The 23,939-nt window shown below is 45.4% G+C and overlaps 1 protein-coding gene across 1 annotated transcript in view; it reads left to right on the top strand.

Moving 5' to 3' along the window:
* Positions 1-590: 590 nt before the first annotated feature.
* The window catches only part of LOC308090017 (serine/threonine-protein kinase PLK1-like), a gene marked incomplete at both ends in the record, with an annotated part of 31,384 nt that continues 8,035 nt past the window's right edge, over positions 591-23,939 (top strand). The window contains 10 exons of the mRNA XM_080435044.1: positions 591-923; positions 1,362-1,530; positions 2,325-2,469; positions 2,667-2,760; positions 2,998-3,217; positions 3,307-3,355; positions 4,993-5,147; positions 20,759-20,824; positions 21,069-21,223; positions 22,189-22,372. Of these exons, the coding sequence (XP_080291170.1) occupies positions 591-923; positions 1,362-1,530; positions 2,325-2,469; positions 2,667-2,760; positions 2,998-3,217; positions 3,307-3,355; positions 4,993-5,147; positions 20,759-20,824; positions 21,069-21,223; positions 22,189-22,372 (1,570 nt within the window). The remainder of the gene's footprint in view (positions 924-1,361; positions 1,531-2,324; positions 2,470-2,666; positions 2,761-2,997; positions 3,218-3,306; positions 3,356-4,992; positions 5,148-20,758; positions 20,825-21,068; positions 21,224-22,188; positions 22,373-23,939) is intronic.

Genomic DNA, 23,939 nt, shown 5'->3' with positions numbered 1-23,939 from the left:
TTTGTCAATGCATCTCCTCAGAAGTTCGTAGAAACAACCATGGGATTGTAGCAGGATGGGCGTTGGTTCCCACACTGAGTGCCCATGGCCCATCAATGGGCTGATTGGCACCAGTATTAAAGCTCCGCCCACTCATCAGTGGCTGATTGGCACCAGTATTAAAGCTCCGCCCACTCATCAGTGGCTGATTGGCACCAGTTTTAAAGCTCCGCCCACTCATTAGTGGGCTGATTGGCACCAGTATTAAAGCAGCGCACCTCCTGCCGGAGTTGCTTTAGCTGTCTGTCATGAGAAGAGAGAGAGGAGCAGCAGCAGTACAGACATTACTGGGCTTTTAATTGTTTGTTGATGTGAATATTTTACTTTTTTTTAAAAACTGTGGACTGCAATACTTTTATACATTTAAATTGTGTTATAATGTGTTATTTTAACCCGAGGATTACACACAGAGAGATAGAGGAGCACGACATAATCGCTTTGAGGCACCAGTTGTGGTTATTTACTGGATTTTTTTTTATTGAAAAACGTCATTAAACTAAGTTATTTTTCGTGGTTCTACTTAAAAACCCAATCCAACTTTTCCAACAACAATGTGTGCGGCCGTTGTGAAGCCCTCGGCCCCCCTGAAGGAGATCCCAGACGTGCTGGTGGACCCCCGCACCAAGAAGCGCTACCAGCGGGGCCGCTTCCTGGGGAAGGGGGGCTTCGCCAAGTGCTTCGAGATCACGGACATGGAGACCAAGCAGGTGTTTGCGGGTAAGATCGTGGCCAAGTCCAGGATCCTGAAGCAGCGCCAGAGGGAGAAGATGACCTCGGAGATCGCCATCCACAAGAGCCTGGACAACCCGCACATCGTGGGCTTCCACGGCTCCTTCGATGATGACGACTTTGTGTTTGTGGTCTTGGAGCTTTGCAGACAGAGGGTATGTATGTTTTGTATAGCCGTTGTGTTATAGCTTTGGATCAAGACTATCAATCATAGCTGTGTTTTTATTGAGTCTGACTTTTATCTAGCCCCATTTGGAACCTCTCCCGCCGCTATATAGCTCCGAGATGAGGTCCCACATAGCTATGGTGCCTGTTAGCGCTCAAGAAAATCTGACCGACGGGTTGAAACAAGCGTTTAAATAGTTTTTTTAGTCAGCCTGAGGCCAATGTTTTCCCAATGCAATCTTACGGGAGCAGTACTGCAGTACTTGACCGCTAAAAGTTAAAACATCTGAGAGCAGGGAAGAATACCTTTACTTTTTGGATACGATGTGCGGAAAGGGTAAGAATCATGCATAGTGGAAAATATTTGCCGAGCTATGTGAAACCTCATGAGGGTTATAAGAATAATGTCAACATTGTCTTGTCTACAGTCTCTGCTGGAACTACACAAGCGCCGAAAGGCAGTGACAGAACCGGAAGCACGTTACTTCATGATGCAGCTGCTGAACGGCTGCCGGTATCTCCACGACAACAGAGTCATCCATAGAGATCTAAAACTGGGAAACATCTTCCTCAGCGACGATATGATGGTCAAAATAGGTAAGTTAATTGCATGCTGTGACACATCCAGGGCCACACATGGATTGTTCACTAATGACACAACACGATATACTGCTCTCCCATATTTTATTTAAAGAACAATGTATCGCCCATGCATGGGCTTCATCGGGTTGGCGATTAAGCCCTTACGTGGACGAAACGTTCTTGTTGGTTAAACAAAATATGGGAAAGCAGTAGGCTATATCGTGTGCAGACATTCCCTTATTTTCACTTGAATATTTGGTCCAGCACACTGTTCAAAGAACTGTGGGGATAGCCTATCTTTTTGAGGTTTGGATATTTGTACAACAAATCCTGCGCTGTGATTGGCCAAAAATGTACCCCGCCTAACCCTGCACCGTGATTGGCCAATCACAGTCTATTCAGGACTGTGATTGGCCAGTGTCACATGACACATGTGCATAGCCCTATATAGGAAACCATAACTTTAAAAAAAACATAAATTTGTTTTTTTAAAGTTATGGTTTCTTCCATCATAAAGAGTGTTTCAATAAATGTATTTATTTTTTGTACATGATTGGTTGACTCCATTCAGTATTGTGATTAGCTAGCAAGACACCGCCCACTTCACACAGGGTGTGATTTTTTTTCTTTTCGTGATGACACAACCACACACTGTAGCAAAATCACAAATAACACATGCATAACAAGCCTGTTTGTCCTCTAACGGACCACGGCACGCCCCAACTCGCAAAAGGAATGGTTTCCAATACTTCTAATAAAGTTACTTATTTGAATGAAAGCTAACATGAATCTTCATCTCTCTCCACAAGGGGACTTTGGCCTGGCAACTAAGATCACGTACGATGGTGAGAGGAAGATGACGCTGTGTGGAACATCCAACTACATCGCCCCTGAAGTGCTTTTGAAGAAGGGCCACAGCTTCGAGGTGGACGTCTGGGCACTCGGATGCATCCTGTACGTTGTCAACGTGTAGTTTTTTTTTCTTTGTAGAACATTGTAGATCACAAGCACATAATATGGAACCTCTCAGGGAACGGTAATGAAAGAAGACTAGAGAAGATGGATAAATATATAAGAAATCATAGAAAAAAGGTTGAATTAAAACAAATTGTACAATTATTGACCCCTCGTTCCTCCTGTCTTCTTACCAGATACACTCTGTTGGTGGGTAAGGCTCCATTTCAGACGTCCTCTAAGGAGGCGACCTACAACCGGATCAAGAAGAGCATCTATACCATCCCCTGGGTAAGTTGGCACACCACAGTAGAGAGAGACGGGGAGTGACGCGAAGCCAAGGTCATGGGGCTCGGGAATCGAACCAGCGTATTAAAGCACAATTAAACTTTCCAAACACCAACTTTGCCAATGTCGTTTTAACATCTACATCCCATTTAACATACTGCCTTTCCTCCCTTTTCCCCAGAATTGTGTGTGTGTGATCACCTTTGCTCTGTCCTCACCTGTAAACCCTCTCGTCTGCAGAACGTCAACCCATTAGCAGGCTCGCTCATCAAGCGGATGCTGCGCGCTGATCCCTCCCAGAGGCCCACCGTTGCACAGCTGCAGACAGACGAGTACTTCACGCAGGGCTATGTCCCCACGCACCTGCCCACCACGTGCCTCACTTTGCCCCCGCGTTTCTACATCGCCCATTCCACAGCGGCGGAGATGAGACGGCCGCTCACCGCGCTCAACAACAAAGGTTTTTTTCTTATTTTTACTCAATGATAGAAACTGTATTCAAGTGCTAGAGAAAGGTTGGTCCTGACCACTGTTTTCTTATTTTTCCAGGAGGTTCAGAAAAGGTGGAGGTGAAAGATGACCCTGCACCAGAGAGACAGCGAGATCCCAAAACGGCGTTGGCGGCCGCCGCGCCTCCGCCGCGCATCTGGCACGACCGCCGCGCATCTGGCACGAGCGCCGAGCCTCAGCCACGAGCGCCGAGCCTCTGCCTCTCCGCCACAGACCGTCAGTTCTCCGCCGCACCCGCCGCGGCGGAGACGCCACCGTCACGGCGGAACGACTGCCACTGACAGCCACTGACCGCCACGGACCCGCCACAACCCGTCACTGAGCGCCACTGACAGCTATGACTGCCACTGACCGCCGCCCGCCACAAGCTCCGCCTCCCCCCACGAGCGCCGCCTCCCGCCACGAGCGCCGCCTCCCGCCACGAACGCCAAGCCTGCCGCCACGAACCGTCACTGACCGCCACTGACAGCCACTTTCCGCCCCGACCCGCCACTCTCAGTGGCGGTCCGCCACTGACAGCCACTCCTCCGCCATGACCGTGGCATATTTTGCGCATTGAGACAGAGGAGCAGTTGAGATTTCATTCGGCCAGATCTTTCTCAATTTTACTTCAATTCTTATAATTTTAATGTTTATATGATCTGTCAAGTTTATATTTTCCGGTCTATCAGTCATGAAATGATTATATATTTTTTAAAATGTATTATAATGTAAAACGATATCAAGCCGGAGTTTTCCACGTGGTCTGCTCTCCCCCCCCCCCCCCCCCACCCCCCTCTACACCGATAACTCTTTTCCAAAAATAGCCGATCTCTAAGCTCACACTCCGCGCATATAGTGAATAAGATGGTTATTATTATTCATATTATTATTATAATGACAAACAGTGAATGTCTGACGGACAGAAAGCCTTCTCGAATGATGCCTCGTTGAAATTATATCAAAACGAAATCAAAGTGAGTGTGCTCCAACGGCCTGGGTCTGTCTGTCTATATCTGTCAAGCTCCTTGCCAAAAATAGCCTACAAGCTCACAACGCCTCGCTGCGAGTGAGCTTGTAGATCGGCTATTTTTGGTGTGAGTGAGTGTGCTCTAACGGCCTGGGTCTGTCTGTCTGTCTGCCCCCCGCAGCTTGACAGGTCAGTGACACACACGCACGCGCACGCACGCACGCACGCACGCACGCACGCACGCACGCACGCACGCACGCACGCACGCACGCACGCACGCACGCACGCACACACACACACACACACACACACACACACACACACACACACACACACACACACACACACACACACACACACACACACACACACACACACACACACACACACACACACACACACACACACACACACACATCATCATCGGCGGTCACTCGTAGTCGAGTATGACTGTCCTCCCTCTTGGTCCTTGTGGGTCTTCAGGTGGGCATAGAGGCCGATTCTGGACCCGATTATTCTTGTGCAGTGTGGACAGGGGAATGTAGTGGTGGTGGGTTTGGGTTGGAGCTGTTTGGTGGTTGCTCTCTCCTTCCTGAGTCTGCGCTTGTCTTGTGCAGCATGGCGGAGGTCATTATTATATAGTGCAGCACCCTCACGGACAAGGTTTCTCCAGGACGCCCTGTCTGTTGCCATGTCTTCCCAAGCTTTTAGGTCTATGTGGCACTTCTTTAGATTTGTTTTTAAGTTATCTTTTTACCTCTTCTTTTGGCCTCCAGGGGCCCGTTTCCCTTTAACAAGCTGGGAATAGAGGACTTGTTTTGGGAGGCGAGAGTCAGGCATGCGGATAACATGGCCAGTCCATCTGAGCTGGTTTTGGGCAATGGTGGCAGTGATGGTGGGAATGTCAGCCTCCTCCAGGACGCTGGTGTTGGTGCGCCGATCCTCCCAGCTAATCCTGAGGATTTTTCGGAGGCATCTCTGATGGTATGCCTCAAGTGCCTTTAGGTGCCTGCTGTATGTGGTCCAGGCTTCTGATCCATACAGGAGAGTGGGGAGCACCACAGCTTTATAGACCAAGATTTTGGTCTTTGCTTGGAGGTCGCGGTTCTCAAAGACTCTCTTCCTTAGCCTTGAGAAAGCCCCACTGGCACAGCTGAGGCGGTGGTGTATTTCATCGTCAATGACAGCTTTTGATGAGAGGAGGCTGCCAAGGTATGGGAAGTGGTCCACATTTTCCAGTCTGATGTTGTCAATGGAGATGTTTTGGGGTAGAACAGGCGTACTGCTGTTTGGTGGTGGTTGGTGGAGGATTTGGGTCTTTTTTTATGTTGATGGCTAGACCAAGCTGTTTGTATGCTTTCGCAAAGGCTGATAGGATACCCTGTAGGTCCTCTTCCGAGAGGGCTACAAGGGCGTTGTCGTCCGCATACTGTAGCTCCATGATCGATATGGTGGTGGTTAGACCTTTAGCCCTGAAACGGTTGATGTTGAGGACACACACACACACACACACACAAATTAAATATGACCGCGTTAATGTAGGAGCAAAGAAAGTCTGACTATATTGTGGTTAATTTAATATACATGTTGATTAATAATCATCTTATTCATCTAAACACTGACAAGATGCAGCAAGGTGGATCGGCGAAAATAACATGGGAGACAGTTATTCGACCTGAAATCCCAACAAATGATGACACTGATGAAGAGGGCACAGAAGAATGAAGATCTCCATTTATGTTAAAATGTCCATTAAAGCCGGACTTTGATACAATTTCGGTAATTTTTTTTTGAGCAAAAACACATCTCAGACATTTGTCTTTTTTTTTTTAAATGGAAATAAATATCATTTAATAACTTCAAAATTAACTTTATTACAGCTTAATTTTTGCATTCGAAAAACATGGCTCTGAAGTCAACAAAATAAAAGAATAAAAATTCGAAGAAAAAAAAGGTTCTGCTAATAACTTTCATTGGCATCAATCCAATCTACAATGTCACAATGCGTCGCTTGTGTTAGCTTGTAGATCTGGTTATTTCAAAAGATTTGTATGAAATTTGGACATTTTAAAACATTTTTATTACATAGGTCTACAGCTGCTTTACTGGACCGGCCATAATACACGGACTGTGGGGCTCCTTTCTTTAATATCTAATTTCATTGATTGATATGATCATAACGCATAACGTTACAGCTTTGATTATGTGGATTGACTGCCCTTATCAAAGCATCAAGTAATAAAATGTGCATACCCAAGTGCCGCAGTATTTTATTTATTTTGGCTAATCTATTTGAGAACGGGGTAGCCTAATCATGAACGAGTTTAGCCCTGAAACATCAATGTCATATCATGACAGTCATGGATGAACTTCAACCTGTTGTTTGCAATGTCTCCCTTTTTAGACCGTAAATCACATAAACGTTCATATTTCAAATAAATAAAGTGCTGACCTCATGGCCACGGATGTTACATTTATGGACGTTTACTCATTAATGCCAGTATCTTCTGTATTGTTCAATAAAAAACATTTGAATCGGATTGGTGGACATTTCTTCCGTATTTTCTCTATGTGCTTTCAAATACGTGACCCCATTGGTTGAGAGGTGTATTGCACTCATATACATTATGAGACAATGGCCACCGATCGGATTAAAGTATTTTTATTGAACAATACGGACGAGACAAGTACTTTGGAGGGCCCGAACATAATTTTAACATCCCTGGCCATGGGGTAAGCAATTCATATTTGGAATTTGAACGTGTAGGCAGATGAGTCGAACCTATAAAGTCTGTTCACACCAAAGTACGATAAATATAACTGCATAACAATAATCGTCCACACTGATGAACATCCCCCCCACCCCCCCAGAACAGTCATTTTATCTGACGGTCTGAGGTTGGCAGGTATAGCTTATAGAGAGACAGCAGTATCCGAAATCGACCTGATAGCCTATGCCAACAGCAGCTGTCTTTTTTTTAAGTTTCCTTTATTCCTTTTTTATTTTCTGAAACCGCTGTCTTTGTTATAAGTTTCCTTTTTTCTTTTCTGAAACCGCTCCATAGGTGGCGCTAAGGAGGAGCTTGGGGGTCCCTAAGAAGACCCCCAAGAATGTTAGCCTACAGTGAGCTATATAGGTACAGTACACGTTGTGTATTATTATGTTACAACATGCACGTATACGTGCGTAATTACCCCAGGAGGCATGTATAAGAGAGAGGCCTATATTTCTATTTTTCAAACAGATCAGAATGAATAAATCAACATTTTGTGTCAGTTGGAACCTAGTCAAATGTACTGGGTTCATTTATTGAAATCAACTGTGTGAAATAAACAGTGCATTTACAGGTGGTCGCGGCTTGTTTTCATAGACCTCGTTGCCACTAGCAGTGTTGCTTAATCTCTCTTGCAACGCTGCTCGCCCAGAACGGACGCTGAGCAGCTCGTCTGCAGGTGTGTAAAGTAACTAAGTACATTTACTCAAGTACTTTACTGAAATGTTGTCTTATACATTACGCTGTGTCACGGTGATTTGAACCGACGGCAGGCGTATATAGTAGCCGAGGCGAGAGTCTTCAGACTTTAAAAAAAAGAGGGGAAAAAAGAGGATTGTAATAGAAGGGTCGGCTTTTAATTGCTTATTTCAAGGCGCTCCCAGTCATTAATAGAGGGCCGGTTTTTAATTGAATAGAGGTCACTATTAGAGGATTTACTCACAACGCCTCGCAGCATGAGTTGTGAGGTTGTAGATCGGCTATTTTTGGCAAAGAGCTATCAGTGTAGAGGGAAAAAAGACCAGGAGACCTGGTTCTGCCAGACCCAGACTTCACATGACGTGTCAGCCTGTGTCTATGCCCATGAATGGCCGGGCTTCGCACGACGTGTGTCCCTTCTATGCCCATGTATGGACAGACTTTTTTGGGGGACAGAATTTATTTGGGCTGGGGCCGGAGGACAAAGTGACCATGCCCATGTATGGACGAAACAGGTACAAAGCCTCATGCAAGCCCGACCCCTTCGGTCTGGCAAAAAGAGCAGACCACGTAAACGAGAGAGAGAGAGAGAGAGAGAGAGAGAGAGAGAGAGAGAGAGAGAGAGAGAGAGGAGAGAGAGGGAGAGAGAGAGAGAGAGAGAGAGAGAGAGAGAGAGAGAGAGAGAGAGAGAGAGAGAGAGAGAGAGAGAGAGAGAGAGAGAGAGAGAGAGAGAGAGAGGGATGGATAATATAATTTATTATTCTTTAATTATTATTTATTCACCTTGGAGGGGACAAATTGAGAAAGATCTGGCCGAATGAAATCTCAACTGCTCCTCTGTCTCAATGCGCAAAATATGCCACGGTCATGGCGGAGGAGTGGCTGTCAGTGGCGGACCGCCACTGAGAGTGGCGGGTCGGGGCGGAAAGTGGCGGTCAGTGGCGGAAAGTGGCTGTTAGTGGCGGTCAGTGACGGTTCGTGGCGGCAGGCTTGGCGTTCGTGGCGGGAGGCGGCGCTCGTGGCGGGAGGCGGCGCTCGTGGCGGGCGGCGGAAAGTGGCGGGCCGTGGCGGAAAGTGGCTGTCAGTGGCGGTCAGTGACGGTTCGTGGCGGCAGGCTTGGCGTTCGTGGCGGGAGGCGGCGTTCGTGGCGGGAGGCGGCGCTCGTGGCGGGAGGCGGCGGTCGTGGCGGGAGGCGCGGCGGCAGCCACCGCCGTTTTGGGATTTCGCCCCTCCTGCTGCACCAAGGTGAAACATCACTGTTCTTTAATACAGCATACATTTATGCTTCACTAGCCAAGAGAAGAAAGATAACAAAAAGAAAGACCGAAACAAAAATGACTTGACTAGTAAGATAATTCACGTTTCCGCATCTGCCAACATACTTAACAGACTTACCCCCAGAAAGTAATGATCTAAATGGGATATATTTCCTACATGAGGGCGTTAATGGGTTTAAGTACAATTTTATTGACTATAACTCCCACAGCAATTGCTTTCAAGCATAATGTGCTAAATCAGATTGGGATGGTGCTGCAGTAGAGTGTGGTCTCTCAGTATATGCCAATGTGGTGTTTGTTCTTTATAAGTTATGAATATTGAGTGGTAAACATGACTTTTCAGCATAGATGGGAGGGTTTCGCTTTTAATCTAGTTTGTCCTGTGGAAACAAAAATGGCAATTGCAGATCTGCAAGCTCAAAACGCGGTGCTTTGCGCTGCGTTTCGAGCTTGTGGATCTGCAACTCTTGATGCTTTTATGTATCGCTGTAGTATGATGAAGTAGGGCATTAATTTATGACCCACAAATTAAAATCTGGAGATGCGATTTCCACCTGACGGCAACGATATGTTGAGGGGTTTCTCCACTGGTTCTTTGACAGTGTCCAGTACAGATTGATTAAGTCAGTTCTGTATTCTCAGGAACATTGCGGGCAGGGATGTACCAGAGGGACCAGACTGCAACCTGACTGACATGTTGCAGCAAATCACAGCTTTTCTGGCAACAAAGCCGTCCGAGAGGCCCCCTTTACTCTTCTTGAGTATATATATATATATTTTTTTTTTTACAATACTTGCCATTTCTACTCCACTAGAATGGCAGAGGAAAATATTGGAACTTTTTATTCCACTACAATTATTTAAAAACTTGACTTAGGGCACGGTCACGCCGCACTTTTATTTTACCTATGGGCCGGAATCTGCCAATGCTTTGTCAATGCATTGAGTATGGGGTGGAATCTGCCAATGCTTTGTCAATGCAAATGCATTGACAAAGCATTGGCAGATTCCGCCCCATAGGTAAAATAAAAGTGCTGCGTGACCGTGCCCTTAGGGTGCAGACACACCGAACTTTCATTCTGCCTATGTGGCAGACTCTAACGATGCTTTTCAGCTGGAACGGAGTTTTGCATTAGATGCAGAAGACTGATGGTCCATTGTGGAACCTTGGGCCGTCAACCTTTACTTTATAGAGTGCAGTCAGAAGACAGGCCTTGATAGCCACAGTGTTGATATACTGAATGTAATAGATAAGAACTTGAGAATTCTCCAGGCGCTCAACCGAACGCTTGTTTGCATGCAGACTTAGATGTGGAGCGATTTGCCTTCGTGATATATCAGGTCGTATTGTTTTAATATCATTAATTTGCTGTTCTTTTATTCACATAGTATAGAGGGAATCTCCCTTGTTTGTCAATAAAGATGCCTTGCGCATGTAAAAAGTAATTTCTGTGTATGTCGTCTATAAACTGGACTTTAGGGTTTATTGAACCAAGAGTGACAGGTCTGCCACGGCACATCAGCTGGTGACCCCGACCGTGACCCTGTCCAGTCCAGACGACCGTTGGATCCATAGGATTCAAACAACAATTCGCCCATACACTATGTGCTACAATTCCTAGGGGCCCCAGGAAGGGTACACACGGTGCTATATGTGAATTGTATTATACCAAATTTAGGTCAATTATTAAAGACAATGTGTAAATATGATTGCATACATGTGAAGTCACCACTGAACAGCAGATTGAATGACCTTTGTGTTTAATACTTAGGCTCTGTACTTCCTATACCCCATGATGTCCTGTTAGCGTGGCTGGGTGGACCGAGTTGATCCTCCCAGCAACTGTCTCTGTATATGTTTATGAGACCACCGGAGACACCCCGACGTTTTTTTACACGGATGTTTAACTATCAGTCTTTATTTATATATATATTCATGTCAAGGCCTCTAGAATAACCCACGATTCAACTTGGGTGTTCGAGCAATGCATGGCTATATATATAAATATATGGATTTATTTTTGTTGTACCTCGAAATACCACTTTTTCACGCTTTGGTTTTCGGTGCGGGTGAATTTATCTAATATTAGTTTTACACTAGATGTAGGGGGTTTGTCTGTGTGCCTGCATGAATATATCCGTACAATTGTCATAATGTACTAATAGTTTACTGGGACACAACACTGTTTCTCTGTATTCTGTGGTCCAATAGTTTACTGAGACACTACACTGTTTCTCTGTATTCTGTGGTCCAATAGTTTACTGAGACACTACATTGTTTCTCTGTATTCTGTGGTCCAATAGTTTACTGAGACACTACACTGTTTCTCTGTATTCTGTGGTCCAATAGTTTACTGAGACACTACACTGTCTCTCTGTATCCTATGTTCCTCTGTGATCTTATAGTGTACTGAGACACTACACTAAGTGGGCTTTACACGGCTCTCTAAACCGCAAATCACAACGGGTTCATGGGAGAAGATAGCGTGTAGCCTAAGTTGTGTTCGTTATATGTCGTTATATGTCGTTACATGTAAGCTGAGACTGCGGCTTAGGGAAGACCCCAAAAATTACTACAGGTTATATGTTGTAAGCTGAGACTGCGGCTTAGGGAAGACCCCAAAAATTACTACAGGTTATATGTTGTAAGCTGAGACTGCGGCTTAGGGAAGACCCCAAAAATTACTACAGGTTATATGTTGTAAGCTGAGACTGCGGCTTAGGGAAGACCCCAAAAATTACTACAGGTTATATGTTGTAAGCTGAGACTGCGGCTTAGGGAAGACCCCAAAAATACTACAGGTTATATGTTGTAAGCTGAGACTGTGGCTTAGGGAAGACCCTAAAAAAAAATAAACTACAGGTTATATGTAAGTTTAGGACGTGAAGGACCCTAAATGGGGGTCAAAAATTAATATAAAAAATAATACAATTTTAGCTCCAGCATCCGAGCGAGGTGACGTGATCCCCAACTGGTTTTTACACTGAACGCCTGACAAGTGGTGACTGACCGTGTGACTGCTGCAGCTGTATGTGTGTCCCACTTTGGGGTAAGTGTTAGAGGTGAATGCATTAGGAATTGTGAGCGTATGAATGACAGGCGCACCCATTTTATACATTAGGGTCGTGGTTCAACATATTTCATATGTGCCCCTCGATCGTTGCCGTTCCTGGGTCCATATATGTAATTGGGTTGAACACAAATCATATCGTTCTGCTTGGGGTGGCCGTGTAGAGTACTACTGATTCTGGTTACTGTGGTGCATTCACAAGTGCATGGCTGCGTACCATTTTGAGTCTGACTCAGTGGGGCACAGTGATTTACTTCTGAGTGAACGGCGTGTAGGCCAAGGACTGAGACACTAGGGGAATATTTTCCAGGGGGAGGAGAAAGAGAAAGAAACTCAGATATACCCCACATTCACGTAAGGTGCATCCAAGACACCTACTACTGTTCTTTTTTGCTGAATTAAAATATTTGAGTTATATTGAAGCCTATACCCCTGAGCAGTTATCCAACGTCAGGTTGACTAGTACTTTAGTACTAGAGAATTACAAAAGGCTGTTGAGCCATGCATTGAGGGAGAGAAATTGCTTATTCTTTAATTCTGTTAAAATAGACAGTTGAAAGAATGGGGGGGAAGGAAGGCGCTGTGACCTTCACCCATTACCAGATGCCTGTAGCAGTGGCACACACACACTGATAAGATTCCCACAACACTGTCAGTGGAAAAGGAAAACAATTTTTTTTTCATGAGAATGCTCCCAGCTAAAATGTAGTCATGGACAGTGGAAGTAAATCTGGTTGAAATTAGTGACCCAACATAAGTGTGTAGATCAACTAAATTCTCTGTAGAATAATAAAATAAATGCAGAAATAATGTACTGTGACCAAGCCCGCTTATATCCTTAATACTTCTACAAGCTTGTAGATCTGCTATTGTTGTTGCAGTTATGAACAGTCTGAAATGTGCGATAACTATTTAGTAATCCCAGAAATTAAGGACACTGATAACTAGGGAAGGCCACCCTTAGATTAGATGATTGGAGTCAGTTATAAAAAATAAAATAAAAAAGCGAGGTCAGAAGAGAGTAGAAATATGACGTTCAAATAAATTAGTTTCTTCAGATAATTCTGCAGAAATATAGAGAAAACAGTAGCTTGCATACAATAATATTCAAATTAATCTGTATGTTTAGGTATGGGGCAACTAAATTGTGTAATTATATTTTCACTCAAATCAATTATGGTGTACAAAAGGTCAGTGTATGAGTGAGTGACATAACTAATTATAACTTTAATATTAATAATCATAATAATAATAATAATAACAATAATACGTTTAAGGATGTAAGTGGGCAGAAAGCCCAAACGCTTGTAGTGTGAACTCTTAATTCCTTGTTTCATTAGCACGGCCAAGCTGCATAACATATACTGTAGTGGAGAGTGACATTTTGGAGTGCAGTGATCATAAAACATTAGTTGTTATAGACCAAACATGGCTTGCACGCGCACATGAAGGCCAAGAGCAGAACAGAGGCCTTACTGACATCACATGCACCATAGCGAGATTTGCCACACAGACTGCAGTATCAAAATACATTCAAGTGCCACAGACACAGTGCCTGTAGGTAATCCATACATTAAGTGACATATTCCCAAAATGGACCTTCACAGAAGTTAGAGATGTATTGATTCCACATTCGACGCTAACTTACAGCATGAGTAGCAGAGGTTCACTTCCAGCTGTGACCTGATGGGACATGGAACTGTACTGTGTGCGCTACAAGTGAAACACCACAACATAAACCATCGTTCTGGACATGACGTAGAGGGCCAGCAATAGATACAAGCTGTGACGTGGTTGAGACTCACTTCTGATGACACCTACGGGGTACAAACACCAAGCCTTGGGGAAGCTTGGGTTACTCAGACTTTGAATGTTTCAGAGACTTTACACTAGTTCACTACTATGCTATGGTCACGGACACATGACCTCTCGTCTCTTCAGCCAATGGAATTACGCAGCCGGGGTTGACCTCTTGCCCACTCTCTGTTGTTGTAGCCTCGACATGTGCAAATACATACATTTCTATCGATCTGGAGAGGACACAACACGATTTACGTTTGTAGATACAATAGCGAGGGAGACACACACACCAGAGCTATTAGTGCTTGGTCGTATCGTTATCTAAAACATAATTCGTTCTGTTATGAACTTACACAACAATATGACTAAAACAATTACAGGAGGGCTAACTTTAATAATGTAATAAGTGAGAAAAACAACCCTGTTGAGGGAGGTCCAATGGACTTAATTGACAAGTGACAAACTCTTGGAATTATTGCTAAATAGAATGCCACATTCAAACTATATTTTTTTCAAAGTAATCTAAGTATGCAAGGCCTGTTGTTTTTCAGTTTTTCTAAAGCTGAAACTATGAAGGCACATGTAACGACTAATTAAGTTATAAGTGTGAACATATTATATTTGTTCAAAACCAAAGACAAGACTTAAGTGAAAAATTAAGGGAGGACATTAAGATGATTTTAGTGGCGAGCAGCTCTAATTTTTTCCATATCGACACTGTGCAGTAGATGTCCTTTCTTATCAAGATGTTTACAGTTCAGCTGTTTCACCCAATTCAGTGGCTGTGTCAACAAGACAGGCACAGATGAACGAGACTGAAGTGCACAAGGGAACCTCAGAGTTGTGATAATAATTAAGTATAAGTGATTGAAATGAGAATTATTGCCTGGTTATAGCTAAAATAGGGCTTAAATAGAGTTAAGTGTTTTATGTTTTTATGTTACGTGAATAATAACATTATTTAAGCGAAGAGGTTTGCATTCCAACATTAGAAGTGATAGATTTTTTTGGAGCGATAAATTGATCACACTGTGGCAGGGTGGACAGGGTGAACCATAGCAAGATAAGTTTATAGCAGAAACACTAGATATCATACCTACTGGGGACATTTAGGCCCTTACAAGATACCAAAATATCTTATAAGTGTATCTAAATTTGTTACGTGAATTGAAAGGTAGTTGATTTCTGTTGCAGTTGAGTTAAGTGGTGTTGTCAAGAGACTCACGAGCACGTTGGGTGATGCCTAGCAGAACATTTATGACCACGGGGGTAGCTGCACAGTCCATGGCCTCAGAAGGGTGCACACTTCGGGGCTGTGCGCGTGTTGGCTCCTTTTGTGCTCTGGCTTGATTTGATTCACATACAGCGAAGTGAGGTGTTTGTGTGTGCTGCTGAGGTTAGGGGGTAGGCTCCCCAATCCCTTGGCAGCAACAGGCGGCAGCGGGGTCGCAAGGCTCCCAGAGCACGTTAAAGACCACATATAGTGCTGGGGAGAGACTGAAGGGCCCCCGTGTTCTGTCAAGGATGAATCAACATCCTAGCTGTGTTTTCCGTCTAGTCGGTGTGCCGACTGCCGCTCTCTCCTAGGGTTGGCAGCACATGGTGCGTGGATGACAGTCCACACCTAACCGGACGGGAGTGCGTGACTCACCGGTTACAGGCAAGGCGGGTGAAAACGGTTAATATTCTGGTTCCCGTAGCCAAGCGGGGCCAGGACAAGACCGTCGGTTTCCTGCCTGGGGCGCCAACCACGCCTACGGGTAAGGGATCGCTATCGACTGGGTCACCCGCCGGTCGGATCGCAAAAAGCATTAATTCCATGGCGTGCTCCCCGACAGGAGGCGGGTGTGGTCGCTGCGTTCGGCTCAATGTACAGTCAGGCCATCACAAGCTGAAAGCGACCGCCGGAGTGCTACAGTTACTAAGCGAGTGATGCTCCTGTGATCGGTGGGCTTTGAAAAGAAGACGCCGGGAAGCAGGAGACTTGAACTCTCTATCCAGGGTGACCTGGGTGTAGACCTCAAGTGGAAAGGGGTCTAGCCTGGGACTGCGCCCCGGTGGGGAGGTTCGAAAGACTTAAGTGCAAAATATCTCCCCCTTATGGTAATGGTCAGTGCGTTTGGTGTACATTATGAGAACATGCCGGGTTTTGGGTGCAGAGTGGATGTGAAGTGATTTCATACATTGCTGACATTTGCTTTACAGTTTATTGCCAGTTGCGGTGGACTGACTGAAACCTACACTATCTTCAAAAGAATGCATACTTTACATCATCGATTTTGGTGCTAGATGTATCCAATTACCTTGCTCATCATTGACCTAACGTTTATTTCAATTTCTGTTGCAGTTGAGTTAAGTGGTGTTGTCAAGAGACTCACGAGCACGTTGGGTGATGCCTAGCAGAACATTTATGACCACGGGGGTAGCTGCACAGTCCATGGCCTCAGAAGGGTGCACACTTCGGGGCTGTGCGCGTGTTGGCTCCTTTTGTGCTCTGGCTTGATTTGATTCACATACAGCGAAGTGAGGTGTTTGTGTGTGCTGCTGAGGTTAGGGGGTAGGCTCCCCAATCCCTTGGCAGCAACAGGCGGCAGCGGGGTCGCAAGGCTCCCAGAGCACGTTAAAGACCACATATAGTGCTGGGGAGAGACTGAAGGGCCCCCGTGTTCTGTCAAGGATGAATCAACATCCTAGCTGTGTTTTCCGTCTAGTCGGTGTGCCGACTGCCGCTCTCTCCTAGGGTTGGCAGCACATGGTGCGTGGATGACAGTCCACACCTAACCGGACGGGAGTGCGTGACTCACCGGTTACAGGCAAGGCGGGTGAAAACGGTTAATATTCTGGTTCCCGTAGCCAAGCGGGGCCAGGACAAGACCGTCGGTTTCCTGCCTGGGGCGCCAACCACGCCTACGGGTAAGGGATCGCTATCGACTGGGTCACCCGCCGGTCGGATCGCAAAAAGCATTAATTCCATGGCGTGCTCCCCGACAGGAGGCGGGTGTGGTCGCTGCGTTCGGCTCAATGTACAGTCAGGCCATCACAAGCTGAAAGCGACCGCCGGAGTGCTACAGTTACTAAGCGAGTGATGCTCCTGTGATCGGTGGGCTTTGAAAAGAAGACGCCGGGAAGCAGGAGACTTGAACTCTCTATCCAGGGTGACCTGGGTGTAGACCTCAAGTGGAAAGGGGTCTAGCCTGGGACTGCGCCCCGGTGGGGAGGTTCGAAAGACTTAAGTGCAAAATATCTCCCCCTTATGGTAATGGTCAGTGCGTTTGGTGTACATTATGAGAACATGCCGGGTTTTGGGTGCAGAGTGGATGTGAAGTGATTTCATACATTGCTGACATTTGCTTTACAGTTTATTGCCAGTTGCGGTGGACTGACTGAAACCTACACTATCTTCAAAAGAATGCATACTTTACATCATCGATTTTGGTGCTAGATGTATCCAATTACCTTGCTCATCATTGACCTAACGTTTATTTCAATTACCATGTGACCACTGATTGACCAAGGTGTGATTAAGGTTGTGTATGCTGTCGTTAACCTTCCATTTCTCTAAAACAGGTCGACTGCTTGCAGGAGAGACGTATGCAATTTTGCTGAGGTTAGGGGGTAGGCTCCCCAATCCTTGGCAAAAACAGGCGGCAGCGGGGTCGCAAGGCTCCCAGAGCACGTTAAAGACGTATCTATAGTGCTGGGGAGAGACTGAAGGGCCCCCGTGTTCTGTCAAGGATGAATCAACATCCTAGCTGTGTCTCCGTCTAGTCGGTGTGCCGACTGCCGCTCTCTCCTAGGGTTGGCAGCACATGGTGCGTGGATGACAGTCCACACCTAACCGGACGGGAGCGCGTGACTCACCGGTTACAGGCAAGGCGGGTGAAAACGGTTAATATTCTGGTTCCCGTAGCCAAGCGGGGCCAGGACAAGACCGTCGGTTTCCTGCCTGGGGCGCCAACCACGCCTACGGGTAAGGGATCGCTATCGACTGGGTCACCCGCCGGTCGGATCGCAAAAAGCATTAATTCCATGGCGTGCTCCCTGACAGGAGGCGGGTGTGGTCGCTGCGTTCGGCTCAATGTACAGTCAGGCCATCACAAGCTGAAAGCGACCGCCGGAGTGCTACAGTTACTAAGCGAGTGATGCTCCTGTGATCGGTGGGCTTTGAAAAGAAGACGCCGGGAAGCAGGAGACTTGAACTCTCTATCCAGGGTGACCTGGGTGTAGACCTCAAGTGGAAAGGGGTCTAGCCTGGGACTGCGCCCCGGTGGGGAGGTTCGAAAGACTTAAGTGGTCGTTAACCTTCCATTTCTCTGAAACAGGTCATGGGTTGCAGAAGAGAATTGTACAATTTTGTACAGCCCGAGGATAATGTCAATTGACCTGTGCATAAAGCACAGGAAAGTTGTTTTGTTGTGTTTCCAATTACATTTTGTGTATGGTATGTGTTGTTGTGTATGTCAAAAAGGGTAAAGGAGGGTGGCACCCTGGCCTCTGCACATTCCTATGCTGTGTGCCCTGCCGGGTGTCAGGTCAAGGAGGGAAATAATATGATAGCATATGTATAGTATAATAGTGATTGATATTGAGTTACATAGTATAATGTTAAGTGACTAAAGTTACATGTCGAAGTGTTGTAATGTTGCCGTTCATTTTTGTTAAATGAATGTGCTTAGACTTATGGCAGAGTGACCATTACAGAGACATTTCAGTGATTGCATACAGAGAGCAAAGACTCACCATCAAACCCCCACCCAATATTTTTTTTAATGATAAAGGAGGGACACTACACATTTAATCTGAATAGTACCAATATCACTCTCAGCCAGACAGGAACATACCATGCATCACAGTGGATGAGGTTAGGGGGTAGGCTCCCCAATCCTTGTCCCCAACAGGCGGCAGCGGGGTCGCAAGGCTCCCAGAGCACGTTAAAGACGTAATATAGTGCTGGGGAGAGACTGAAGGGCCCCCGTGTTCTGTCAAGGATGAATCAACATCCTAGCTGTGTTTTCCGTCTAGTCGGTGTGCCGACTGCCGCTCTCTCCTAGGGTTGGCAGCACATGGTGCGTGGATGACAGTCCACACCTAACCGGACGGGAGTGCGTGACTCACCGGTTACAGGCAAGGCGGGTGAAAACGGTTAATATTCTGGTTCCCGTAGCCAAGCGGGGCCAGGACAAGACCGTCGGTTTCCTGCCTGGGGCGCCAACCACGCCTACGGGTAAGGGATCGCTATCGACTGGGTCACCCGCCGGTCGGATCGCAAAAAGCATTAATTCCATGGCGTGCTCCCCGACAGGAGGCGGGTGTGGTCGCTGCGTTCGGCTCAATGTACAGTCAGGCCATCACAAGCTGAAAGCGACCGCCGGAGTGCTACAGTTACTAAGCGAGTGATGCTCCTGTGATCGGTGGGCTTTGAAAAGAAGACGCCGGGAAGCAGGAGACTTGAACTCTCTATCCAGGGTGACCTGGGTGTAGACCTCAAGTGGAAAGGGGTCTAGCCTGGGACTGCGCCCCGGTGGGGAGGTTCGAAAGACTTAAGTGTAATCAGATGGAGTATTCTTTAGTGACAGATGTAGTATTGAGAGACCAAACAGAGAGATGTTTACACAGCCCTACATCTATGCTGCCCAAGGCCACTGAACGACCCCAGAATACATAATAATTTTGATTTTGATTTTGATTTTGATAGTAATGTTGGGGGACGTAATCTGATCGTAGCGATCTCCCTGGCAGCTTTAGGCACATTAAAATAGGCTGTCTTGCCCTTCGCAAATGGCAAGTGATAAGAGAGCAGTGACAGAGTGATCCCAATACACACCACAGAAACATTATATTGCCACCTGGGCCCCCATGCTGAACTTGACGAAGAACACCCCTGCACGATATCTACGCCCCGACTTTCGACCTCAAGGAGGGTACGGATCTGACTGGCGCTTGGGGGTTGGGGCCCCTGTGTATAATACGGGGGGCTCCGGTCTCAGGCCCCAGGAGGGTACGGACCCGGGGGGCTCGGGAGTGGGACCTCCGTCTCTTAGCTCATTCAGTGCCAAGTACATTTGGTAATGGCACTGGATGGGTTGGGGGGGGGGGGCCTAGTCTTGGGCTCTGTCGGAACCTCCTCCTCCGGGCTCGGAAAAGTGACCACCTCAACCAGAGGAATTGGAGAAGAAACCAAAAATGCACACATATTACAAGATTTAATTTTTTTTTATAAAAAAATAATAATAATACACATGTTAGAATAGTTGCTTGTAAAGGAAAACTCAGTGGGTTTGAAATCTAATGACAAATGATGTGATTGTCCCCAATAAGAGCTCATGTCCAGATGGTAGGTTTGGGACTGCCCCAGCCTAGTTCAGAGTTTCCCCTTCAAAGAAAAGGGTTTTCCTCGGCTCACATGACTCAAAAAGAAAAAAATGGGACCTGATTTTTTTTTAAAACATGCAATATGTTATGCTAGTGGATAATTTCTATAAAGTACTGTCTAGATTTTAATCTTGTGTTGTTGTGGGTACTAAATTCGTACCCAAGGAGGGCTTGATGGTCCATTGTGGAACCTTGGGCCGTCAACCTTTACTTTATAGAGTGCAGTCAGAAGACAGGCCTTGATAGCCACAGCGTTGATATACTGAATGTAATAGATAAGAACTTGAGAATTCTCCAGGCGCTCAACCGAACGCTTGTTTGCATGCAGACTTAGATGTGGAGCGATTTGCCTTCGTGATATATCAGGTCGTATTGTTTTAATATCATTAATTTGCTGTTCTTTTATTCACATAGTATAGAGGGAATCTCCCTTGTTTGTCAATAAAGATGCCTTGCGCATGTAAAAAGTAATTTCTGTGTATGTCGTCTATAAACTGGACTTTAGGGTTTATTGAACCAAGAGTGACATGTCTGCCACGGCACATCAAGACCCCGCGTGTATACCCATCTTCTGGATCAGCAATTGGATCGACTACTCTGATAAATACAGGCTAGGTAAGGCACGCTTCTGCATTTTTGGGAAAATATTTTCTAAATGTTTTATATATTCTGCTTTCACATAATGTATATCAGTTAAAACCTTTTGCAACAGAGAATTTGTATGTGTTTTGCAGGGGTAGAATAACTAGTCGCAGTACTGCAATAATGTGCCGTTTCTAATGTAGAATTGCCTTCTGCCATTTCTTCCTTGCTTGGTGTGTTGTAAAGATTGTGTATTTTAAAAGATGTTTTTTTCCAGGCTACATGCTGTGTGACGACAGCGTGGGTGTGTGCTTCAACGACTACACACGGTTGATGATGCACGCCGATGGGGAGCGCCTGCAATATATTGATGAAACCAATGCAGAGAGCTACATCAGTGTACGCTCGTACCCTGCCACGCTCACCAAGAAGGTCAGTAGTGACCCAACACTATTTTTGAAACATTTAAGATGCTACTAACTCTGCTATTGGTGGGCATGGAGCCAAAAACGGGGAGCCAGATGTCATTAAGGCAGTGGTGGAAAGTAACTAAGTACATGTACTTAAGTACTGTACTTGCACAATTTTGAGTAACTTTTTACTTTATTAGAGTATTTCCAATTTGCAATACCTTTTCTTCTACTCCACTGCATCTCAAAGGCAAATATTGTACTTACTCCACTATTATTTGAAAACTATAGTTACTAGTTACTTTGCAGATATAAATTACTATATTATAAAACCTACATTAACCACTTAAGCCCTATTTTATACATGGGCTATTTGAAAATAGCCTATCTACAGGCTCACAACATGTCGTGGCGCAGATACTGGATATTAGCGCCTGTGGCCATATTATGATCTGGCTTGAAAGTACACTAGGCTCAAAACTCGTCTACTGGCAGTTGGAAAGGAGTTCAATTCGTTCACTTACTCGCCCAGTATGGTATAGAGTCATTTCCTCCATGCTTGGAGCAACTTTTATACCTGAGATCTCATGTTAACCCGATGCTGATCTCTTAAAGTAGTCATATTTGGTCAATATAAATGGTGCATTTATATGGCACTTTTATCCAAAGCACTTTACATAGATTGTGCATTACATTCATACACCAATCGCGGAGGAAACCATGCAAGGCACCAATCTGCTCATCGGGAGCAATTAGGGGTTCAGCGTCTTGCTCAAGGACACTTCGACACTAACTCTGGGGGAGCCTGGGATCGAACTGTGAACCTTGCGGTTCCCATCCGGCCACTCTACCCCTGAGCCACTGCCGCCCCTTAGTCGTAGCATTACAGCTTGCTCTGTGGAGGTCTTTACACTTTTCTGTCTCCTATATTATGTTTGTTAATCCTTATCACTTATCACTTTATTTAGTTTATCGCCTCTCTTGCAGGTAACGTTGCTCAAGTACTTCCGTAGCTACATGAGCGAGCACCTTCGCAAGGCCGGTGCCCACATGGCAGGTAGAGACGGTGACGAGCTGGCACGCCTGCCCTACCTCTCCCACTGGTTCAGGACCGAGAGTGCCATCGTGCTGCACCTGTCGAACGGCACAGTGCAGATTAACTTCCAGGTTGGTAAACGTCACAGCATCCAAAGAGTAATGTCAGACCAACAACCTAAACTTCACTTCATCCAAAGAGTAATGTCAGACCAACAACATAAACTTCACTTCATCCAAAGAGTAATGTCAGACCAACAACATATAAACGTCACTGCATCCAAAGAGTAATGTCAGACCAAATGAAGCATAGCGTTAGTTCTCGCAGGACACGGAAGTCTTGCACGCCAAAGCTGTAACTAGCTGTCAGTCAGCTGACGTGAACATCAGCTTTCTATTCCCCATTCACAGCACTGCTGGTCATTACGTCACACACTCATTATCCAATCACAGCTCACGCATTAGCAAAGAGTTTCCTTTAAATATGGTTCGAATTCTCTAGGTCTTTCTTGGTTGCTGAACCAATGCATTCTGCTAGCTCCTCCTCCACCCCAGCCTCCACCTTTTGATTAGAGTCTGGCATAGGCTCAAATACTTGTGATTATCATGTATATCTGCTAATTCAAACTAATATGTCAATGTAGCCTACTGCTTATTGTTGACATTGTATCCCTTTTTTTTTTTGCTTAAGCATTCCCTGAATATATGCTTAGCAGGCTGCTTCGACAAAATTCAGTGAATATTCTGCCAAGAGCGGAGCTTTAACGCCAAGCTTAACTGTATTCCATTTGTGGCAATAAATGGAATACAGTTTGGGGCGGTGGGGCCGCATGTGGCTTAATGCGGCCCGCAGGCTCACTTAATGCGGCCCGCAGGCTAATATCGGAATACTGATATATTATTGATTTCAGCTGTTACAATTCCAAACATGCAAACATGACCCGCTTTAATTACTTCAGTCTATATTAGTAGCTTAATGACTAGTATTAAAATTGTATTTTCTTTGTCCAATGTATTTGTATTTTAGTTCATAAAGTTAACATAAGTATAACTATATGAATTTGAAATTAAATAAAAATGTTACTTTTCAGGATTCCAATTCAGTAATAGCAAAATTGTCAAAAATAGCCGATCTACAAGCTCAAAATGTGTCGAACTGCAACACGTTTTGAGCTTGTAGATCGGCTATTTTTGTGTGACATTGACTGGCCCGGCAGCATAGGCGATTTTTAGGGGGGGCATGGGGGGCACTTGCCCCCCCCCCCCCCCCCCCCTGGTGGCGACGATTTTTTCAATTTTATTTTTATAGATTGTTTTGGCCAATATATGGCAAGTATATGCAGAATATATGCTGCATGTATACCATACAGGTTCATATATGTGGATATATAGGAAATATGTCCACATATATGGATATAATGTACATGTATATTATAGAGAGTAGAGACATGTATGCAGGCGGCCAATTTCGTATATGTCACATATATGATAAACATACATGTTGCATAATATAAAAACATATATGTTCATATATTTCCCCCCCCCCCTGGTGGCAGAGGCAAAGATCTTCTATGCCCGACAGTCTATAATGCAATGTGGCCTTCTGGAGTGAGTGTGGAAATATAGTGGCCTTCGCCATCATCAAAGTTGCCCACCCCTGAGATTGTTTAGGAGACACAGCGCCAGTGTGGGGGTTTCCTTTC

This window comes from Gymnoscopelus braueri (assembly GCF_963280865.1).
Source record: "Gymnoscopelus braueri genome assembly, chromosome: 8".
NCBI classification, from domain to species: domain Eukaryota; kingdom Metazoa; phylum Chordata; class Actinopteri; order Myctophiformes; family Myctophidae; genus Gymnoscopelus; species Gymnoscopelus braueri.
The sequence above is the reverse complement of the archived record's forward strand: the minus strand, read 5'-3'. Positions and strand labels throughout refer to the sequence as shown.